This window comes from Ovis canadensis, chromosome 3 (assembly GCF_042477335.2).
Source record: "Ovis canadensis isolate MfBH-ARS-UI-01 breed Bighorn chromosome 3, ARS-UI_OviCan_v2, whole genome shotgun sequence".
Taxonomy (NCBI): Eukaryota; Metazoa; Chordata; class Mammalia; order Artiodactyla; family Bovidae; genus Ovis; species Ovis canadensis.
This window is the reverse complement of record NC_091247.1, coordinates 169,191,574-169,214,475: the sequence shown is the minus strand read 5'-3', so window position 1 is coordinate 169,214,475 and position 22,902 is coordinate 169,191,574. Positions and strand designations below refer to the sequence as shown.

Below are 22,902 nucleotides of genomic sequence, written 5' to 3'. Positions count from 1 at the left end.
CTCCACCGCTCACCTGATTAGATGTTTATAAATTAAAAGGCGGGGTCATGAGGGCATCGAGATTTTATTGGTTAAAGTATACGCCTATCAACGGGGTGCCGCCCGCTAGTTTGAGGAGCTCGCCCTTTAGTGGCTCCTCACCTCGTCCATCTTCAAGGTTTCCCTCACTGTATTGGTCTGGGGTCTCGCCTATCCAGTCCTTCGCTCGTACTCGTTGGTGACAGCGCCGAAAGAGTCCCGCCTTTCTCCAGAAGATTGGCGGATTAGCACGCAGAGAGCCCACCCTTGACGGTAGGCGGGTAGTCGTGCAATTGGCTGGGGCCCCGCCCCAGGGCGAGGAGGAGGAGGAGGGGCAGGAGGGTTTGGTTGAGCTGCAGCTGTTTGTCTGTTCGACACAGGCTTGGGCCCGACGGGGGAGACGGAGCCCCAGGTACCGGGCTGATGGAGCCCGCAAGGGCAGGGACGGAGGCACCCCGGAGAGGAAAGCGGCCTGGCCTGAGGGCAGAGGAGGGTCTGGGCCTCCGCGAGGGGTTAGAATGGCCCACCGGAGAGGGGAGAAGGGGACCAGGCCCCGGCAGGCCTAATGGGGGCGCTGAGGAGGGGGCCGGGCGGGCTGGGAGCCTGAAGTTGGTGAGTCGGGGAGGCGGCCGGGAGGTTTTGGCGGCTGGGCTGTGGGCCGGCGCAGGAGGCCCGGGGCTCCCGTGCGGGCAGGGGCAGGCCTCAGTGAGCGGCGCCGAAGAGGGAGGAGCTGGGGCAAAGGGACTGGGCGGCGGGTGAGGTAAGTCATTCGCCGGGAGGTGAGGAGGGGTCAAACCCGACGTCCAGGCCCCGAGGGGAACCGGGGCGGGACTCTCGAGAGCTCTCTTTGGAAGGGTGAGGGAAGGGCTCTTAACTGGGTAAGAGGCATTCTTTTCAGGCAAAGTGGCTATTATAAAAATAACTAGGGTGCCCCAGAGTTGAGCCGAGAGGGATTTGGACTCAGTGTGGGAGAACTGACACAAGCGAAGAAAGCTTTCCTGATCTAGAAGACTCAGGTAGCCGGACTGGTGGAAGCAGGGCCGCGAATCAGTGATGGGAGCTTCTGGGAATGCTGAAGGGTGGGCTGGGGGCCTTGGGTTTTGCGAGTACTCGCGCTTTTGTTCCCATTGGTGTGGAGATGTGGCAAGTTGAAGTTTTCTGGTACTCTCAAGGTGGACAGTGAAGACAAACTGGTTTTTTTTTCTGTGACTGTTGGCAGTTCCCAACTCAGCCCCTACTCTCTCCCTTGGCCTCAAGCTGGTTTAGGCTGCAGTCTCGGTGTTTCTTACCTCCTGTTTCATGTCCTGTGAAAAAGCTAAGAAGTAGGGTTTGGGGGATGTTTGTTCCTTTCTTTCCTGCTTAATAATATGGTCTATATTGGGGACCATATCTCTCACCTGGAAGTGGGGAATCAGTGATTCATTTTCTGCTCTAGAAATGCTTAGGTATCCCCAACCATCCAGAGATCTTCTGACTATAGTTGGTGAAACTTTTGTGGTACTTAGACTTGGGTATTTCCCAGGCAGGTAATGATTATGTGGAATCAAGCCTGGAAATATGAGGTGATATCACAGAGGAAGGGATTTGGGGAAGAGAGAAATTCCATTCCAGAAGGTTGGCATCACCCGTTCTTTGTCTACTTCTTCAGGAGCCGGGGTTTCTGAGCTATTAGAAAGCTGGGTCAAACAGAGGCACTCGGGGAAGGAGGTGAGTAGAGAAAAGGAAGATGGATTTCTAAGACCCAGAGGTCCCTTCCTCCCATATATTTTTAACAGTCTACTGACCTCCTTAGTTTCCCCCATAGATTGGAGCATATTGGATTTTCCCTTATTATACTTCCTCCTTTTTCCATTTTATAACACTGTATTTTATAACTACTTTCTTTTTAATTAGAAAAGTGGTATGTACATCTTAAAATATTCAGGTTTTATGGAAGTGTAAAAAGTGTAAAACCTCCCACATATACCCCACTCATTTCATCCAGAAAGGTCAGAGATAAGAGACAGCAGATCAAACTAATCTTACTTCACTTTGGGCAATGTGCCACCAAAGGCAATTCTGTTTTCATGTTCCCACCATGCACTGGCTTCTCCTTTCCAGTTTTCCCTTCTGGGATGATACTCTGTTATTTATTGTGCTCCTTTTACAGTTCATTCTGTCTTGCTTTTATCAAATTCAGACAAGTAGAGAGCTGTACTCTGGGTTATCCCTTCACATTCTTAAACAGACACACACACCCGACTTGTGCACTAGGTATCCTAAGGAAATGCCCAAATAGATGGCCAAAATGTCTTTCTCTTTTATGGGCAGGAAAGAAAAGTTGAAGTGAATCATTTTGTTTGGGAAAATTATTGGCATCTTTGCTAAAGTGAGGAATTTGAGATTTCTGTCCTGTGGTTCATGGTCTCTGCATGTTCAAATTATATGACTCTCCCTTCATTATCCCCAAAGAAGATGGTGGTTCTTCTAAAGGGCCTCTGTGTCTATCTTTCTATAGTGATATGAGAAGCTTGCAAATTTTTCTGGCTTTGAAATTGGTTTTCCTCTAAACCTCAACACAGCTGGGACATTTTTTTACACCACCTTATTAATTGAATTTGTCCTTACTGGCTTTAGAAGCCCTGTGATGTGCCCAGCCTTTGTACAGTGCCCTTGGAAACCTTGATTGTTGTCCCTCCAAAAGCTTTTATTTTCTCTTCTGCAAAGCCAGTTCTAGGGAAATTGTGTAGATGTGTATGTGTTTTAAATCCTCACTAGGCTTTGCCATTTCCTGCATCCTGATGATATCCTGTCCCTTTTTTTTTTTTTGTCCCTTTCTTCTATACATCTCTTATCTTTTCTACCTTCCCCTTAATCAAAGCCTACTTTCAAGAAAAATGATCTAAAATTGCTCCACATTAGGTTGTAAATAACTAATAATCATTTAAAGTATTAATCCTCCTGAGAGTTTTTGCTTTTTAAAGAGGGAGTTAAAGAATGAAAATTATCAGTATAGAATTTCAAACATAGATCTGGAGTTACAAAAATATATTTGGAGAAGAGGAGTTTCCCATTGCCCTTGAAGTCATACCTCATCCCTTCTTTTTGCCCAGGAGCAAGGATTGCTCTTTTACAGTTGCTTGTCTGTGCTCACTGATATGAATTTGACTTATGAGGGGACATAGGTATAAGAAGCAAGTGCCTGCTCCCTAATCCTCAGGCATTTCAGATTGGTAAGTAATAACCAAAGTGTGAGACAGTGCATTTAAATTAAGGAAATGCAACAGCCTAGTTGGAGGAGGGATACCTTAAAACCCTACACAATACACTCCCACTTCCCAAGAGTGTTTTAGGAAAGATTTAGTCATTGACTGAACAGTAACTGAGCTGAGTAAGAAGCCACCCAGGTGAGCAAAGTGTGTGCAGATTCTAGATCAGGTTGTAGTTTCTGTTGAGGGGCAGAAACCTTTTCAGAGGTATGATTTTTTATTTTCCCTTTTTTAAAACTTACGTTTCTTAAGTTTAGGATTAATGGAGATATTGAACCAAAGTTTTTTTTAACACTTAACATTAACTGAAGATTCAGAAAACTTTGTTTTTAACCACAGTTGCCTCAGTGTTACAGTGGGAGGGCTGCGTATTTGATGTGATTAGGCCATCTGAAGCATAGTAACGGGTGACAGGAAAAGCAGTTAGCCCATGTGAGTTGCAACAGTACCTTGTGGGCTGGGTCCCAAGAGGGCCCTCTATCCAGGGGAGATGACAAACAGGCGAGAGAGCAATTTGGCCTATTAAAAACATTCCCAAATGGAAATAAGATTCTATCCAGATGGCACAGAAGGGGAGGAGTAGATGGAGGAAGCAAGCTGGATTGCTTTGACATTAATGAACACCTACTAGGGACCCTGACATTGTGCTTTGCTCTGGAGATTGAAAATGACATAAAAAATGGTCACTCTTTTTGAGAAGTTCTTAGTTTAGCAGAGCAGACAGATACAATTAAACAATGTAGTAAATGTTGTGATAAGAATGCAGTCATTTTTATTTTTTGACCATGCCACGTGGCTTGTGGGATCTTAGTTCCCCTAGCAGAGATTGAACCTGGGCCCAGGCAGTGAAGGCCCTGAATCCTAACCACAGGACCACCAGGGAATTCCCAAGAATGTAGTCTTAATACTATGGGATTCCAGAGGAAGCAATGGTGAATTCTCTTGGGGTGAGAGAGTAATTATGCAGTTTCACAGAGAATGTGACGTTTGAGTTTGTCCTTAAAACATACATTAGGCGTTTTCTAGGCAGACAAAGTGGAAAAAGGCATTCCAGTCTTTCCTAGGTCAATATGAGGGACTTTGCAGTACCATGCTGATAGGAGATTAAGTGTGCTTTTTGGCTTTTGGGGAAATATAAGGGAGAGGATTGGAGAAGGAACTGGCAACGCACTGCAGTATTCTTGCCTGGGAAATCGCATGGACATAGAAACCTGGTAGGCTACACAGAGTCAAACACGACTGGAGCTACGGAACAGCAAGGGAGAGGGTAAGGGGACGTGGAAAAGCTCTTTTAAGCCCATGACTCATTGGTTAACATTGGATCTGCACAATGAGCCAAGTAGTGAAATTCAGTTTAAGATTTTGGTAACTTAGGGTCTAAACAAAGTTGGGGAGTTGAAGACACTTACTAGCTTCTGTGCTGTCTTCTCTATTCAGTAAATCTCACATTAATCCCACGGCCTGTTGAATTCTGCAGAAATTACCACTTCTTTCCCTAGTGCCCGCCATTGAACTGCTCCTATTTCAGCTGTCCTGGCAGGGGCTGGTCAAGACCTTTTAGAGAAGCATAGTAGTAAGTGATTGCTTCTATCAGAAGGATAAGGGACTAGATTCTAGTTCCCAGGGAAGGCCTGGGGCCTCCTAACTTGTTTTCAGTCCCAAAGGAAGTACTTACCCAAACTGTATAGAAGCAGAAATTATCCAGTCTAAGCTCTTATTCCTGTCCTGGTGCTTTCTTTGAATTTCAGTTCAGGATTCAGCATCTCCTGCTTCCTTAAGTGGTATAGTGGTATTATAGGAGCAGGAGTGCCTTACTAGGAGTACTTGCTAGAAGGATATTTGCTACTAATCTGTTGTGTGATAGCTGGCTGTATGGGCAAGTTGGTTGATTTCATTTGCCTCAGTTTCCTCACTGTAAAGTACAGATTGGACTAGATGACTTCTAAACTGCCTCTCATCTGCAAAACTGAATTTATAAGGCTAACATAAGGGAGGGAGCTAGACTCCAGTGGCCCTTTACCTGAAACTCAGTCTCTATTGATAGATGACAGACTCCTGGAGGCATCCATTTTATGTAGTTGGGCTTCCCAGGTGGCTCAAACGGTAAAGAATCCGCCTGCAATACAGGAGACCCAGGTTCAATCACTGGGTTGGTAAGATCCCCTGGAAAAGGAAATGGCAACCTACTGCAGTATTCTTGCTTAGAGGATTCCATGGACATGGACAAAGGATCCTGGCAGGCTACAGTCCATGGGGTCACAAAGAGACACTACTGAGTGACTAACACACACATCATATGTAGTGACATAGGAACTCAAAGTTACCAAGTGGGAAGGGATCTGAGGAATGGAGTCCTGCCCTACTAGGCATCAACAAGCTAAGCAACCTTTCCCTTTGTGTGTGTGGTTTTTTTTTTTTTGCCACACTGCTTGTGGAATCTTGGTTCCTCAACCAGGGATCAAACTCTTGCCCCCCCTTGCAGTGAAAGCTCAGAGTGTTAACTACTGGACCTCTAGGGAAGTCCCTTAGAAAGCTTTCCTATTCATATTTTCCTCTGCTGGGAGAGCTACCTACACTAAAGAACTTGCCCCTCATTCTCCACCTCCCCCTTCCCCAGTGGACTGATGACAGTTCAGTTCAGTTCAGTCGCTCAGTCATGTCCAACTCTTTGCGACCCCATGAATCGCAGCATGCCCGGCCTCCCTGTCCATCACCAACTCCCAGAGTTCACTCAGACTCACGTCCATTAAGTCAGTGATGCCATCCAGCCATCTCATCCTCTGTCGTCCCCTTCTCTTTCTGCCCCCAATCCCTCCCAGCATCAGAGTCTTTTCCAGTGAGTCAACTCTTCACATGAAGTGGCCAAAGTACTGGAGTTTCAGCTTTAGCATCATTCCTTCCAAAGAAATCCCAGGGCTGATCTCCTTCAGAATGGATTGGTTGGATCTCCTTGCAGACTGATGACAGAGTCAAGCCTTAATCCTCCTTAGTCATTTGATAAGCCATTCTTGTGGAGCTGGAATTCTGAGGGAAGTTAAGTCATTCTCATCTGAACTGAAAGGGCTGAAGGGAAGAAAAATCTCCTCCTCGCTTTCTTGCCTCAGGTTTGAAGGTAATAATCATCACACCACCTGACTGGCTGTGTTTTGTTTTTTGCCTTCGGATGGGTCGTTTGCCCACTGTCAATTGTCAGCCAAAAAAATCATCACCGGGATAGGGGAGAAATCAATTGAATCTTATGTGTTATTATTCCATTTCTGTACCCCTGATCTTTCGAGAGTCTAGCTGTTTCATAGGAAACATGATACTCTTATTAACAAGCTGGGATTAAAGATGAAGGCACAGAGATGGGCAGCCAGTCAGTTACTGTGAACAGAGGAGATAGGATACAGTGTTGAGCTGAAACGCTGGAGTGGGAGATAGTCTTTCCTAACCCAGTAGTTACTAATCTCTGAGTTCAAGAAAGTTTGCTCATTGACTGTGGCTTGACTTACCATCTGTTGGGGTTAGTGACGAAGGGCTTTTCAACCCAAGTGTCTGTGACTGTTTACTACCTTTTTTTTTTCCTGCCTACGCCATGCAACTTGCAGGTCACTGACCAGGGATTGAACCCAGGCCACGGCAGTGAAAGCATGGAGTCCTAACCACTGGACCGCCAGGGAATTCCCAACTGTTTCCTATCTTCACACTTCCAACTCCTACTGTTTTCCCAGGCCTAGAAAGATGTGTCTGCCAGTGAGAATTCAGTTCACTCTAACTTAGTGTTCTGCCACTTGGATCACTTGCTTTGAAATGTGAGGAAGTAAGTCAAAGAATCTAGTCACTTTTCCTGTTGTTTCTTAAGAGTATAGTATATGTGTATCAACCTAAAGGAAACTTGATCAGTTTATCATCTGTAGGTTTTTTTCTCCCTATCATTTCATCTGTTTTCAAGTGTAGAGTTATAATGGCCTATCCTCTTTACCTATGAAACAATGTATATGAAGTATTACATAAATATATTTTTAAAAATAATCCTCACGTATGCTGAGAAACTGTATAAAGAAACGTGTTTCTTAAATGTACCCAGAACTTTGAATTCAAATTCTGCCTTTTACTATTTTCCCCTATTATCCTTCCTACTCCACCCCCAGATCCTCATAGATAAGGAAGCTGAAGCTCAGAAAGGTAAAAGGAGTGAGTGGCCTAGGATCACAGTGGGTTAATTGACAAAGCAGAGACTAAAACTAAGGCTTGCCTGATTCCAGAGCCCTTACCACTGCAGGACTGCCTCTGTCGACTTTAGCATTCCATTTTCATAATTGCTCCATAACTTCAGTAGGAGGATTAGAAAACCTCTGACCCCTGGAGAGCTATATTCAGCCCTCATCGTAATTTCACCTGGAAGTGCTTTTGTAGGCCAGCCAGAGATTAGACTTCCTACTAACCCATCTTTCAGTGGCAGGCCTCTCGAAAGCAGTGTTTGTTGAACTTTTTTTTTTTTTGATCATGGCTCAAAAAAAAAAAGTTTTTTTTACATCAAAATTCAGTGTCTGTACATACAACCACAAGTGAAGCATTTTCACAAAATGATTCTCGTGCTTATTATTTGCATGCCACATGGTAATTTTTTTCTTTTTTTTTTTAATATACTGATCATGATCCACCAAGCGATTTCAAGATTACTACTTGGCTTACAGCATAGAAACACTGCTCTAAAGGTTTGAGGATGAAAAGAGCTAAAGAACTGTGACTAGTAGTTAAGAAGCTAATTACTACTAATTCTTGCAGTTGCAGTATGGTTCCCAGAATTTTGGATTTAACAGACAAATTAAATTTAAGGGTCTCTGTTTTTCCACATAAGTATATTTAGAAAGCTTACTACTGACTAGCAACACCATTATTTATTTCAAAAAAAAGTTATGTAGGAAACTTTAAATATATGTGTGTATATTTCCTGTTAATAAAAAAAGATTTATGTAGAATAAAAATATCTTGAGTTCTTTACATACCATTTTCCTTAGTCTCATTCTCCCTAGAGGGAAGTAACCACTGTTAACAGATGAGCATGTATCTTTCCATACCATTTTATTTGTAGAATTTTGCTTTGTTTATAGAAATAGAATCAGCCAAGTGTTTTGCTTTTTTTTAAATTGAACTGTAGGTCTTAGAGGCTTATCCATGCAATAAATACATATTTTACCTTTGAGAGAAAATTGATACTAAGAAGTTAGAAATCGTGTTATAAAGGATACTCTTAAATTGAATAAATTTAGCTTTGTGAAAAACTTGCTGTATCATTTTTATTTTAATCATTTCATCATAAACCAGTGAAAAATTCATCACAAAGTGGCACATGTATATCTGAATTCTTAGGACTCATTGACCTGGGGGACTACAAAATACCCAGTAGGATCAGAGTAATTTTATACAGTCCTCTGTCTTAATCTAGTCTAGCTGAGACTTTTCTGGGCTTTCTCATTTCTATCTCATTTCCCTGTTAACTTCTTCTACTTTTTTTTTTCTTTTTTTGCTCTACCTCCTTCATATGATGGCTGCTCTTTAGGATTATATTGATAACAACTAATATTGAGATGTCCTTTAATATATTAAACTGATTATTTCTGTGAATCAGGGCCACTAAATAATACCTGTCTTACTATTTATCAGCCCTATATTAAACACGTTTCACTTAATCCTTAGGGCTATTCTATGGGATAGGTATTTTTTCCATTTTATAAAGGTAGAAGGTAAGGCTCAGGAAGAGAAATTTTCTTGATGTCATATTAATAATGATGAGTCACTTAATATTCATGGATATAGTACCTTTTGTTAAATATTTATGTTCTTTATATGTATTATTGCATTTAGTCCTCACAACACCTTTTGAAGTAGGTGCTCATAGACTGTTATCCCATTTTATAGATGAGGAAACAAATGCACAGGTAAATTTAGTAGTTTGTCCAAAAGTTCATAGCTAGTAAGCAGAACTAAAATGAATCCAGTGAACTGAACTCCACAGCTTTTGTTCCTCTGTGCTTCTTTCTGTATGGCTTTTCTATCCTTTCCATGTTTACTAATATTGCAGATATTTTTAACCCTGATTTGATCCCAAAGTAATTATTTTTTCACTATATATGTCACAGAATATGATGTTTATAGAGTCACTAGAATCAGCCTTGGAGAAGGGAAACATCAGTTTGAACCAGCAAAGTACAATCCAAGCAGTGCTTAGTTTTGGGATGAGGTGGTTTTGCATGTTCTGATCATGCTAACGCTTCTTTGAATTTCATAGTTCTTTTCCCCTCAGAATCAGGATGATGAAATATAGTCAGGTTTGGATAATTGGACACTCAAAGTCCCAACTTCTCTCTGTCTCCTCTGCACCACCAGCTTTCCTAGCCACTTAGAAGGTAGAGAAGGTGGTTCAGTTATATTCTTTCATCGAGTATTTATTGCTTGAAGACTTATTCCTGTGCCATCTTCTGGAGATTCCTGCATGTGTTTAGAAGGTACACCTTCTTTCTCTGCTTTGGAGGGCTACAGCTGTTAGGCCTTTTCAGTGTAGAGAGTAGTCTTATCCCTAGGCATCAAGAAGAGAGCTGCAAGTTGAGAGTAAATCAAGCCTACTGACTCAGACTTGATAGATTTTCAGACTCAGAGGGGTGGCAGAAGCAAAGGGAAAGAGTTAACAGTGAATGTAGTCTGTTTCTGTGTTACCTTTGAGCAAAAATGAGAAAGGATAGATTTTTCTGGTAGTTGGATCCTGGTTTGATTATCAGAAATGTCAGTTTTCGGAAGTGGTCATGTATGAAGGATGTAGAACCAGAAGCTATCCCTTTGCTCTTTAGAGGGATGACTGTTACCTACACCCCTAGAGTGAATTTCTCATTTTGAAGGCTAGAAAAAAGGGACAGCACCAGGACACCAAAGAGATAGTAGTGATCTGGGGTACTTTCTGGTGGACCTGGGTGTTCTTTAGGCCAACTAAATGTTGATCGATTTGCTATTCCTTGAAGACCTGGTGGGGATGAGTGGGAGATTAGAGACTACTCTCACACGGTTTTTAGTCTCTCTGTTGTTGCACACTCTACTCTAAATGCTATCTTATTTTCTTGATCCCCACTCTTAACCACGGAGTGCCAGGTGCATGGGACCCTCTCAGTGGTGTAAGCTTTTAATGGTGGATAATTATAAGACTTAAGTCCTGATTGGAGCAAAGAAATGAAGAGATTCTGTCCTTTCTTTTAAAACATGAATGCCGTTGTCATGGCCCTGTGTTTAATTTTACCCGCTTTTTTTCTTGCAGAATTGTTGAAGCCTGGACGTCCCCTCCCCTCCCCCTCCCCCCTCTGCCGCTTTGTGGCATCCCCCTCCCTCCACCCTTTCCCACTCTGATAATCTAGCCATGACTAGCAGAAGCACAGCCAGGCCCAATGGGCAGCCCCAGGCCAGCAAAATATGCCAGTTCAAACTGGTCCTGCTGGGTGAATCTGCAGTGGGGAAATCTAGCCTGGTATTACGTTTTGTCAAAGGGCAGTTCCACGAGTACCAGGAGAGCACCATTGGAGGTAAGTACTTCAGGGAGAGAAGAGATTAGTGTTTAGAAGGGCTATTGAAGGGAGATCTAGGGATCTGATTATGCCACCGGCCCTCTTAGCTCCCTGTAATGAAAATCTTTTATGAAACAAAAAAATTGCCAAAATGCCCCAAAACAGGTCTCTGTTCATCCTCTTCCTAGAAGAAAGTTAGAAAGGTTGGCCTTTGAGCACCAAAAAACCACTTTTAAAAAAAAATCTCAGACTATTTTCCTCTTCCTGCTCTCATCTTAATGCCAGTGAAGTTCAGTTGAGGTTCATCTTGAGCAGGGTTGATTTGGGGCAGTGGCTCATAATCAGAGGTGTACATCTGAAACTCCTGGGGAGCATGCTGGGCCCTGCCTCAGACTGGCTGATTAGTTTCGGAAGGAGGGTGAGATTGGTGGCAGTATAGACGTGTGTTTGGAAAAGCTCCTTAGATCTTTGATGCACACACCTGGTAAAGCAGAGGTTAGAACTAAATACAAAAGATAAATATGCGTTTGCTACCTTGGCTACCTTCTGTCTACCACTATCCCGAAATGGGTGCTAATTCAACATGAGAACTCCCCACATTTCTCCTTCTCCACTTTTATTACTTACCTTGGAAATACATTCTTAGACCAGCAGAAGTGATATAAAAAAGTAATAGCCAGATAATGTAACGGTGGGGCCTCACATCAGGCTTTAAAATCTTCGAATCAGTTCTTGATATGACTTTTATCTGAAGCTTATTGTCTCTCATTATCTCTTAATCTATTTTGGTTAGAAAAGTGTTGACTCTAGTATTAAAGCTGGTTCTTTCTAGCCCTCAGAGTTTACCATGGCGCCCCCATTCCTTAGCTGGAAAGACTTCTCACAGGAAGGATTTAGCCAAGAGCAGGCTTAATTCTGGTGCCAGGACCCGAAGGAAAATGCTAAACCTTTCCAGGGTATAAGGAGGAGAATGCTAAACCTTTTCCTGTAGCTGAACGGCCTGGGTAGTGACTGGTCTTAGACTGACAGTGGAGATATTTTGAAGGAAGGTGGGATGTTCCAGTGCATTCTCCCACTTACACCAACTTTCCTCTGTTCTCTCATTCATAGCGGCCTTCCTTACCCAGTCTGTTTGTCTAGATGACACGACAGTCAAGTTTGAGATCTGGGACACAGCTGGGCAGGAGCGATACCATAGCTTGGCCCCCATGTACTACAGAGGTGCCCAAGCTGCCATTGTGGTTTATGACATTACTAATCAGGTAAGTGGGCTGAGAAGATTGTCCTTGCTTTTATTTATAGGAATTAAATTAGGTGGGGGAGAGAAAACCGGTTCTTGAAATAGCAAAATAAGAATACAAATTATGCTTCCAAGTGTTGAGAAGACAGAGGTAATGAATTACCAGAAACAGATGGTTTCAGTGAGTAACGGCTGCTTAGAAGAGGTGAGTTTTGAGATTGGACTTTGAAGGTGATAGCCCTAGATTGGCAGTCTTTCTAGCCTACCCATTCTCATCCTTGTGTTTTCCTAGGAAACCTTCGCCCGAGCGAAGACATGGGTAAAAGAACTACAGCGACAGGCCAGTCCTAGCATCGTTATTGCCCTGGCAGGGAACAAAGCCGACCTGGCCAACAAGCGCATGGTGGAGTATGAAGTAAGCTGGCCACCAAGTCCTTCCTGACACACTCCCTCTATGCTTGGGACCTCTTTTTTCCAAACCTGCCCTCTCTGAAAACCTCATCTGAGGACATTCATCATCTCATTCCCCAGTTCTTCACCAAGTTAAATACAGCAGCACTGTGACCCTAATGCCAGCCAGGAGATTTTAGAGGAGTCAGAAGAAAATTCCAGAGCAGAGGGGTAGGGGAGTACCAGTACCAGCTGTGGGGGTACCAGTGTGAAAAGAGGAAGGAGGGAGCAATTGAATTTGAGGTAAGGGACTCAAGTGTCAGAACCCAAAAGCCCCTAACCAACTTACCTTCTTCCCTGTAATTAAGTTTCCTGACATCTGTTTGTTGGATTAAGTGGTAGAGACCATGGGATATTCCCTGAGGGAGTCATCACCAAATTATGGGTCCAGGGGCAGCTGGCTCAGAGGGGAGGGAACCTAGGATGTTGCCTAGCTCCAGTGCTACATGGGAGTGGAAAGGCTGTACTTTGTCCCTGCCCTACAGTCTGAGTACCAGTATACCCCACCCCTTGCAGGAGGCCCAGGCGTATGCAGATGACAACAGCTTATTGTTTATGGAGACTTCCGCCAAGACAGCTATGAACGTGAACGATCTCTTCCTGGCAATAGGTAAGGTCAGAGCAGCCTGAGGTCTTCCTGTTGTTTTTCCCTTGCCTCTAGGCAAGATTACTAACCCAGGTCATAAGGATAAATGGGAGTGTCTCCCTTTATGAAAACTTTAGGTGTTAATATACTGTAACTTTCCATTGTGACCTCCATCCTTTCGTTGCAGCTTGAGCCCCCTCATCTTCAATGTTGTTTGCAATGAACCCTCCCCTCTTGAGAACATTCTTTTAGTCTCTCACATTTCCCCTTTCCCCCAATAGTCTTTTTTGGGGAGATGAGTAAAATCTACCATACTTTGTTCCCTTCTGTTTTTATCTCTAGCTAAGAAGTTGCCAAAGAGTGAACCCCAGAATCTAGGGGGTGCAGCAGGCCGAAGCCGGGGTGTGGATCTTCACGAGCAGTCCCAGCAGAACAAGAGCCAGTGTTGTAGCAACTGAGGGGTTGGCTAGCAGCAAACAAGTATGGAGCTAGCACGAGAGCTAAGAAATAACCTCCATCCCCACCCCTCAGCACACAGCCCCTACGGTAACAGCACACTGAGCCCTGGCTCCCAAGGGCTGCCTCTTGACAGCTCCGTCATGGCACTTTTTAACGCTTCAGCAACAACACCAGGCAGCTGTTGCCACTGGCCTCCTACCCCTACTCTGGGGCTTGGGGGTCTGATCCCCGAGGACTTACCTTCCAAAACAAACTTTCTTCACTTTGTATTATGGGTGCAAGACAGTGACGTACTCATCTTTCCTCCTCCTCCTCCTGCCCATTTTTTCAGAAAATTTTTTTTTTGGTCTCCTGCCCCTTCCCCTTCTGCTTTTGGTCAGTTTCTGTTCTTGATCTCCTTTTCCTCCTCTCCCCAGGATGGAGAAGGTGGTGAACTCAGGAACTGAGGAAGGTTTCCAGTTCAGTCACATTAAGGGCCTTGGGGGAAAAGTAAGGCTCAGAGCAGGGGAGAGTAAGGAAACATTGCCTTTTTGGTTTTGTTTGGTTGGAGTTTCTCATATTTGAAAGCACTGCAGCGTCCATGAGTTGGCCTTGTGGAGGGTTTTTCTAGGTAGAGGTGGGAATGGGACGGCCAGCTCCCGGGCACCAGGTTGGAGTCTTGCTATTGGCTGACTGGGCAGAAGTGGAAGGGGTGGAGAGGCAGTGTCATCTGTGGCTCATAGAACTCTTCCAAGGCCTATTTCCCCCTCACCCAGCTTCTTAGTAGCTTCTCCCCCATAATGGGGGAGATTCTGGACCCCAGAGTCCTCCAAAGAATCTTCACTGGTTGCCTGCCTCTTTGGCTCTGCTGTGATCTAAATGGAGGAGGGACCAGTTTCTGATACCCATCCTCTGACTTAGGCATTTTTTTCTCTCTGGCCTTCAGATGGCCTCAGCCCCAGCCACCATATCCCCCTGCAGTTTGCACTTTAATTGATGGTAGTTCAGTTGTGATACTTGTTTAATGGGTGGTTTGGTTGATTTACTTGCCCTCTTTTTAATTAAGTGGAATCCAATGTGTATATGAGATTTGAGGAGGGGCTGCAGAGAACCATACCGGTGGCAGCTAGTCAAGCCCAGTCTCAACTGCTAGCTTCCTCTAATTCTTACTTCACCTATATTCTTGCCAACCTAACTCTTGGGTATAGGTTTACCTTTCCTGGGAAATTAACTGAGCAACTGGAGAGCAGTCTCAGGATAGCATAGGCCACTCACTGTAGGGGAGTGAAGAAGAGTCCAGCCAGAGGGAGGAGTTTTCTGTGCTTTTCCAGGGTTCCCAATGAATTTGATCCACCCATTACCATGTCTTTTCTACTTCCCTGTAAATAGGTATGATCTTTATTCCCACTGTACAGTCTGTTCTGACCCCCTACCTCCCATCAGGCCCGATTTCTTTTCTCCTTTGTTAGTATCTTCAGTTTACCATGCTTACTGCCCCAAACTCATCCCCCATGCAGCCAGTGGTTTAATCCACATACCACTAGGGAATTGTACCACAGAGGTCTACCTGTGGCCCCTCATAACACCTGTTCCTGTGGACAGGGAATGACTGGCACTCAAGGTCCCTCACGACTGTCTCACATCAACAGAGGACATTGGTCCTTTCTAAATCTCTAGCCTCTCTCCATGTCCCTCATCAAGTATTTTAGGATGTCTTTGGGAAGCCATTAAGGCAAGAGAGAACTCTAAATTCCTTCTTGTTCTACCTTAGAATTTTGGGGAAATTGGGGGAAACAAGATAGGAGAGGCCATAGTGAACTAGGATTGGAGCCGTTCTACCCTTTGGGCTTGTAGACTGCTTTCTGTCCCAGAGCAGCTGAGAAATCCATGACGCTGAGATTCTGAAGGACTGAGCTTAGGTTCTTCCACTTATGCCTCAATTCCCTTCCTTTCCCCGGGGCAGCCTTAGTTCCCACGGCCCTGAAACGCATATTCTCCCCCTCTTTTCCCAGCACCCATTAGCCCCCTGAAGCACCCAGTGTGTCCTTAGAAGTGGAAGAACTAGGATGGCTCTCATACGTTCCTTAGAAATGAAGTTCTTTGTGCAGTTTTCCCCATGGAGCAGGAGTGAAGACGTTTCATTGCCTTGGGGCTGGGAAACCATTTCTCCAGGCTGCTTCTCCCCTCCACTGCCCCCCTTAGGAACAGGATTGGCCTTAACTTAAGGGCCTGTCTGCTGCCTTCCTTCTACTTTCTAGCAGCTCTTCTGCTTTTCTTTGAGCTCTGGTGGGCTTGGGGAATCTGAGTTTTTATTTCCCAGCTCTTCATTTTTTCTTCTGATCAGTTTTTTTTTTTTAAGGGGGGGTTATCTTTTGTTTCTTTTTTTTTTTTTTTTTTTTGCCTCTAAGAAAGCATTTGCCTTTTTCCCCTTTTCTTCCTCTCCCAACATAACAATCGTGGTAACAGAATGCGACTGCTGATTTACCGATGTATTTAATGTAAGTAAAAAAGGAGAAAAAAAGGTGTATTGGAGTGTTGCTTCTTCTCTCTCTCTCTCTTTTTTTTTTTTTTGCTATTTCTCTAATACTAGAAATTTGCAAGGGCAACCCAATAATGTTTTAGTGAACCAGAAACACACCTTCCTTTGCATCTTGGTGCATGCGTGTGTACGTACATGCTAAGTTGTTTCAGTCGTGTCCAACTTTGTGACCCAATGGACTGTAGCCTGCCAGGCTCCTCTGTCCATGGGATTCTGCAGGCAAGAATACTGGAGTGGGTTGCTATGCCCTCCTCCAGGGGATCTTTACCACCAGGGATTGAACCCATCTCTTATGTCTCTTGCATTGCACGCAATTCTTTACTGCTAAGCCACCAAGGAAGCCCTGCATCTTGGTAACTCCTCATTACTCATCTTTCCTTGAATAGTGAGATAATCCAGTTTATAAAATAGCCCCTTTACTGCTGTTTAATCACTGTTCCCAAGCCATTAGAGAGTTCATCAAATCTGTCCCTAGCTTAGTTTTTTAGGCTATCATTACAGAATGTATATATGGAAGGGGGTGGTCATCTATGTTTGGACCTACGGGCAGACAGTTGATGAGACTGGAGGGAGAGGTGGTGTTTGTGAATACTTTTTAAGTATTATGCAAAAATTTATGTGCACCTCTCTAGGGAGAGGGCCCACTGCCTTAATTAGTATCTCAAAGGGGTCCATGACCTAAAGAAATTTTTTTAAAAATCACTGAATTAACATTGTTGATTGATCATGTGACTTCTACCCCAACAGGAAAATTTCAGCAGGAAATTTTACTCCTTTTCTACTGTATTCTTGAAGCTCTGACCCTCACAGTCTAAGTGGAAGTGGTCGGGGAGACTGATAGAAAAAATTAGGTGTGGTTGCAGGAGGAGTTTTACATTCCAAAGAATCTGAAGGACAGAAAAGACAGCCTGGAATTCAGTCCCACCTCTGACAGTTTATTAACTATGGCCTTAGTCAAGTTACTTAGCTGTTCTCTGCCTCAGTTTCCTCTGTAAAATGAAAATTTTTGAGATGTAAAAGGTCAATTCTATAAAGCCTGTGTGTAGCTTTATGTAGGGTGACAGTTACAAGGCAGAAATCTCATCCCATGCCTTCAGATAATCCTTAACTGATTCCTCTGTATCCTTGGACTGAGCCTGTTTTTTAAGACTGGAAGGATAGGTTGGGTATCAGGCCTGTCTGATGATTAAATTGTACAGTTAAATTGGGAATCTCTTTTTTTCCAAAAACCTTAGAGCCAAATTACCTTTTCACTGTGAGTTCCCCTTTCTTTATATTTCTTAGTATTCCACACCACCCCCACACGACTTATTCATTTTTAGTAAAAGCTCTTCTAGTTCAGTTTTGGAAAGAAGAAAGGGAAGGAGGGGAAATGATCTTCCAAAGTTAAAGTTGGGGAAAAAAAGTGAAAGTGTTGGTCGCTCAGTCGTTTAAAGTAAGGTTGTAACTCAGCCTTCTCACCTCTAGAGGGCAGTGTTGGGTACGTTTGCCCCAGGTCCATAGCTCGCCAATGACAAGTTTTCCCTGTTGCTGCTGCTAAGTCGCTTCAGTCGTGTCCGACTCTGTGTGATCCCATAGACGGCAGCCCGCCAGGCTCCCCCGTCCCTGGGATTCTCCAGGCAAGAACACTGGAGTGGGTTGCCATTTCCTTCTCCAGTGCATGAAAGTGAAAAGTGAAGTCGCTCAGTCGTGCCCCTCTTAGCGACCCCATGGACTGCAGCCTACCAGGCTTCTCTATTGGATTCTCCAGGCAAGAGTACTAGAGTGGGTTACCATTGCCTTCTCCGAAGTTTTCCCTAGCCAAATGATAAAAGGGTAATAGCAAACAGTTTATGTTAGTGTCCTTTACTCTGATATTATGAGAAACTATAATCTTCCTACTTTGGGATGTTAAAATGTCATTAAATAACGACCTTTTAAAATAAATGGACAACAAAGCAAAATATAAAATGTGGTTATTCAGTGTTATTTCTACAATTTGAGGAGAAATTGTTAGACCAAGGAATCTCGAAGCCTTTGAACCAGTGTTTAGACTCCATTTCTGCCCTCATTCCTGAAAATAAAAGACTTGAGCTTTTGATCTTGTTTTCTCTAAAAGACAAACAGGGCTGTGGTTGCAACAGACATGCTTGACAAGAGGCGGAGCTCAGGCCTCTAGCGAAAGCACCTTGTGTCTCAGCGGGCGGGGAGGAGCGGGGCGGGAGCACCTCTCAGCCCAACCCTTGGGAGCCCTCATCATCTTACACTTCTCGGGTCCCGAACATCCTGAGGGTCCCACTCCTCGTCTGGCGCGGGTAGAAGGAAAGACAGCCCGTCCTATCTCCAAGCCGGGGTGGCGCCCGGCCTTCCTTGGCCTCCAGGAGGCGGGCACAGCAGCTGGGAGGCGGCCCGCCGCCCGCCAATGGCTGGGGGACGAGCCGAGGGGTGAGAGTGGTCCTTTACTCCGCAACAACGTCACGGCGCAGGCCCCGCCTCTTCGCCGATAGCCGCTGGGTGCGGAGCGGGTAAAACAGCCACCCAGCGTACGTTGAGCCGGGTAAGGAGCCTGGGGCCAGGAAAGGGAATAGGAGGGGGCAAGGCCAATAACCTAAGCGGTGGCCGGGCGGGGGCTTGGCACCCAGGGGTGCTCCGGATCCCAGGCACAGCAAAACTGCCGGTATCCGCCTCCACCCCCGCTAGCCGGGTGCTCCTGGGGCCGTGGGCTATTGCTACAAAATACTCTCGGGCCAGCTGTTAGGCAGTGACATGGAGCCAGCTGCTTGCTACCCGGTAAAATATCCATGTTCTGCCCAAAGTGACCCTGGGGAGTGACTGGTCACCACCCTCACACGGGGGTGTCATCTGTTCTGTAGCAGAAGACTGCTTCTCCCAAGACTGGGACCTTGGGCTGAGTCAGCTCTACCTCACCGCTCCAGCATAGAGTGGGCTGCTGGCACTGATGGGAAGTGGGAGGGAGAGTGAGGGTCCCAAGGCCTGGGAGTACAGTGCAGCCTCTGCTCCTACTCCTAGCTTTCTTGCATCACATCAGCAATTCTGACACTTCTCACCCCACCCCACCCCCCACATTGGCCCTCCTGAGATCAGTGACCTGCTCAGTGCTAGAAAGAAAAAACTGCTGCGAGCCAGAGCAGAAAAATTACCTTCTTCCTTCTCTAGCCAGTTCCCTGACACCCTGGCCATTAACTACTCGATTTGCTGAGCTCACTGAAATGGCATAGACAAGGTAGGGGTGTGGACCCACGTTGGGATCCAGTTCCCAGCTGGGTTCAATTTTCATTTTTTTAGGGGTGGGCAGAGGGAGAGGAGGGAAAGTCCTTCAATGACAATGTTATTACTTGTTTGCACATCACAGCAACTCTGCTAGGTAGATCTCATTTCACAGATGAGGACACAGATTCAGAGAGGCCTGGTATCTTGCCCAGGAACAGGACTGGTTAATGGCAGGACTGGTTTTTATAAACGCAAAGCAGTTTTTGACTCCAGAATCTGAGCTTCCTTTACCTCATTAGGCTGCTATCTATATTTTTACTTTTTTGTCTCCTTTTATGTGAGCATACCCCTCAGTTGTCCTCTGCTAGCTTCAGAAAGAATAAACTGGCAAACTGGACAACAGACTTTTGGCTCCCATTGTTCTCTGTAGTGGACAAAGTAGAGAGTAGAGGATGTAGAACAGGTGATTCTCAGAGGACTCCCTCCCACCCCCTGTTCCTTTCCATCCTGTCAGCATATTCTGTCTCTGAACTCCTCCAGGTTTTCTCTAAGGGCCCATTTGGACCCTTACTCCCATTCTTTGGCCTCGTTACCACAGAAGAAGTTTCCCCATTTGTCCAGAGAGCTCCTAGCTGGTCTCTGTGTCATCCTCCTACCCATTGCCTCAAGCTGCCCTAATCTCAACACCTCCCAGAACTCCCTATCTTGATCCTGGAATCTTCCTCCTATCCTAGGTCTGCCACAATGCTGCTGCTGCACAGAGCTGTGGCCCCAGGGCTCCAACAGGCCTACAGGTAGGCCATCCAGTTCCTAGTCCATATCCCCTTTTAAGTAGTTTATGACACTTATCTTAACTGCTAGATAAGATGGTTGAGATAGTGGCCTGGGAGGAAAGGGAAAGCCACATCTCACTTGTCCCACCCATCCCTGAGAAACTAAGTCCCAACTGAAGGAACCAATGGCTAACCTGGGAAGGTATACCCCAGGCCTTCCCCAGCCCTTTCTTATGATCAGAAGTGTGCTACTAAGACTTCTCTCTCTTCCAGACTCAAGTCAACCCCGGCAAGGCTCTGCATTCGGGCCTGCTGTACAAATGATTCTTTTCAGCCCCAGCGCTCCAGCTTCACCTTCTCTGGTGGTAACTCCAGCACCAGGAGATGGAGAGTCATGGGCACGCTGCTAGGCCTCGGGGCAGTGTTGGCCTGTCATGACCAGCAGTGCAGGGTAAGTAGGGAAGGAAGGGACTTCACTATCAGAACTAAGGGGCCTGAGTGAGTTCCCCAGGCAACCCAGGCTTTACCACAGATCCCATGATTACACAGCCTTCATGGTCTTCATGCACAGCACAGATGGAATCTTCTACCTTCCCAGTGGCCATAACTTTGTGGGTTGGGTCAGGGTGTTAGTCACTCAGTTGTGTCTGACTCTGCGACCCCATGGACCTCATCCGGCTCCTCTGTCCATGAAATTCTCCAGGACAGATACTGGAGTGGGTTGCCATGCCTTTTTCCAGGGGATCTTCCTGAACCATGGATCAAACCCAGGTCTCTTGCATTGTGGGCAGATTCTTAACCATCTGAGCCGCCAGGGAAGCACACGGTCAGAGTGAGGTAGAGTGATTTCTTCTTAACATTCTGTTCCCTTTTGCCTCAGGCTTCTCAAGAGTCACCACGCAGATATACCAGGGAGGAAGTAAAATCCCACTGCAGCCCTGAGACTGGGGTCTGGGTGACTTTGGGCTCTGAGGTCTTTGATATCACAGAATTTGTGGACATACACCCAGGGGGGGCATCAAAGCTGATGCTAGCAGCCGGGGGTCCTTTAGAGCCCTTCTGGGCCCTCTATGCTGTTCACAACCAGCCGCACGTGCGAGAGATACTAGCTCAGTACAAGATTGGGGAGCTGAGCCCTGACGACAAGGCACCCTCCATCTTGAAGACTTCTGATCCTTATATGGATGATCCTATACGTCACTCAGCCCTGAAGGTCAACACCCAGTGCCCCTTTAATGCAGAGCCCCCTCCTGAGCTGCTGACAGAAAACTACATCACACCCAACCCTATCTTCTTCACCCGGAATCATTTACCTGTACCTAACGTGGACCCAGATACCTATCGCCTGAATGTAGTAGGGCCACCAGGGGGTCAGTCATTGTGCCTGTCCCTGGATGACTTGTACCAGTTCCCCAAGCACGAGATCACGGTCACTCTGCAGTGTGCTGGCAACCGGCGCTCCGAGATGACTCAGTTCAAAGAAGTAAGAGGTCTGGAGTGGAGTTTAGGGGCCATTAGCACTGCGCGCTGGGCTGGGGCACGGCTTTGTGATGTGTTAGCCCAGGCTGGTCACCAGCTCTGTGAAACTGAGGCCCATGTCTGCTTTGAGGGACTGGACTCAGACCCCACAGGGACTGCCTATGGAGCATCCATCCCTCTCGCTCGGGCCATGGACCCTGAAGCTGAGGTCCTGCTGGCATATGAGATGAATGGGCAGCCTCTGCCTCGTGACCATGGCTTTCCCGTGAGAGTGGTGGTTCCTGGTGTGGTGGGTGCCCGCCATGTCAAATGGCTGGGCAAAGTGAGTGTGGAACCAGAGGAAAGTTTCAGCCACTGGCAGCGGCGGGATTACAAAGGCTTTTCTCCATCTGTGGACTGGGACACTGTAGATTTTGATTCGGCTCCATCTATCCAAGAACTTCCTATCCAGTCAGCCATCACACAACCCAAAGAAGGGGAGATAATAGGGTCAGGGGAGGTGACTGTCAAAGGCTATGCATGGAGTGGTGGAGGAAGAGCTGTGGTCAGGGTGGATGTGTCTCTGGATGGGGGCCTAACCTGGCAAGTGGCTGAGCTGGAAGGAGAGGAGCAGCGTGCCCGAAAGGCCTGGGCCTGGCGACTATGGCATCTGCAAGCCCCTTTGCCAGCTGGGATAAAGGAACTGAACATTGTCTGTAAGGCTGTAGATGAGAGCTACAATGTGCAGCCAGACACAGTAGCCCCAATCTGGAACCTGCGAGGGGTGCTCAACAATGCCTGGCACCGTGTCCATGTCCATGTCGCCCCATGAGAAGGTGAAACAGAACCACATTCTGAGCCTCTTTCCATACCCATTCTTTGGCCTCATTACCACAAAAAATCTTTTCCCTCCACCTCCTCTCCATGTCTTGGATCACAATCCTGACTATGCATTCTGAAGCCACACACAAATACATTCCTCACACATTTCCACCTAGGCACTCATTCCTCCTTGGACACTATGTTATAGTCACAGGCCACTGACCCTGTGCCAGAAGGTAAGAGCTATTGGAGCAAAGGGCTAGAAGCAGGAAAAGTAATTCTGGAAATAAGCACTGTTTTCTCTATCTACCCTATCTCCATTTCTAATGACTGTCACCACTGAGGCCTTATTTTGCTTTTGTCCTTGGGATTCTTCAGAGAACATGTGTATATGTAACTTTTTACTGCCTCTAGGTTGCCAAGGGTTGTGAAGAGCACAACACAACCCTCTCCCTTTATAGTTTCACTTTTCTAAATATATCAATAAAATATCTGTTTAAGACTACCACTCTGAAAAAATTTTTTAAGATTATTTGGGGGACTTCTTGAGGCCTGGAGTGAGCAAATTGAAGGGAGGGAAATGCACTG

At 45.7% G+C, this 22,902-nt stretch overlaps 2 protein-coding genes and 1 long non-coding RNA gene across 13 annotated transcripts; 2 read left to right on the top strand and 1 right to left on the bottom strand.

Moving 5' to 3' along the window:
* The first annotated feature begins 293 nt into the window (after positions 1-293).
* On the top strand, positions 294-16,037 carry RAB5B (RAB5B, member RAS oncogene family). Of its 10 annotated transcripts, XM_069585019.1 has the most exons (9): positions 326-430; positions 1,667-1,725; positions 3,111-3,230; positions 6,857-7,068; positions 10,555-10,816; positions 11,909-12,060; positions 12,331-12,453; positions 13,005-13,098; positions 13,417-16,037. In XM_069585019.1, the coding sequence occupies exons 5-9, from the start codon at positions 10,654-10,656 to the stop codon at positions 13,530-13,532; spliced, it is 648 nt and encodes a 215-aa protein (XP_069441120.1). In that variant the 5' UTR covers positions 326-430; positions 1,667-1,725; positions 3,111-3,230; positions 6,857-7,068; positions 10,555-10,653; the 3' UTR covers positions 13,533-16,037. The 10 variants fall into 10 exon arrangements, with proteins under 10 accessions (XP_069441117.1, XP_069441118.1, XP_069441120.1 ...); XM_069585026.1 differs by lacking the exons at positions 1,667-1,725; positions 3,111-3,230 and adding an exon at positions 9,639-9,757; XM_069585022.1 differs by lacking the exon at positions 3,111-3,230.
* Positions 16,038-17,977: 1,940 nt separating this feature from the next.
* On the bottom strand, positions 17,978-18,382 carry LOC138437536 (uncharacterized). Its single transcript, XR_011256021.1, has 2 exons — positions 18,296-18,382; positions 17,978-18,104 (listed from the first exon to the last, which is right to left on the bottom strand). It is a non-coding gene; the product is annotated as an uncharacterized lncRNA (long non-coding RNA).
* SUOX (sulfite oxidase) lies at positions 18,183-22,819 on the top strand. Of its 2 annotated transcripts, none has more exons than XM_069585014.1 (4): positions 18,183-18,587; positions 19,996-20,055; positions 20,308-20,485; positions 20,915-22,819. In XM_069585014.1, exons 2-4 carry the CDS (start codon positions 20,006-20,008, stop codon positions 22,322-22,324), a joined length of 1,638 nt encoding a protein of 545 aa, XP_069441115.1. In that variant the 5' UTR covers positions 18,183-18,587; positions 19,996-20,005; the 3' UTR covers positions 22,325-22,819. The 2 variants fall into 2 exon arrangements, with proteins under 2 accessions (XP_069441115.1, XP_069441116.1); XM_069585015.1 differs by lacking the exon at positions 18,183-18,587 and adding an exon at positions 19,061-19,274.
* The last annotated feature ends 83 nt before the right edge of the window (positions 22,820-22,902 follow it).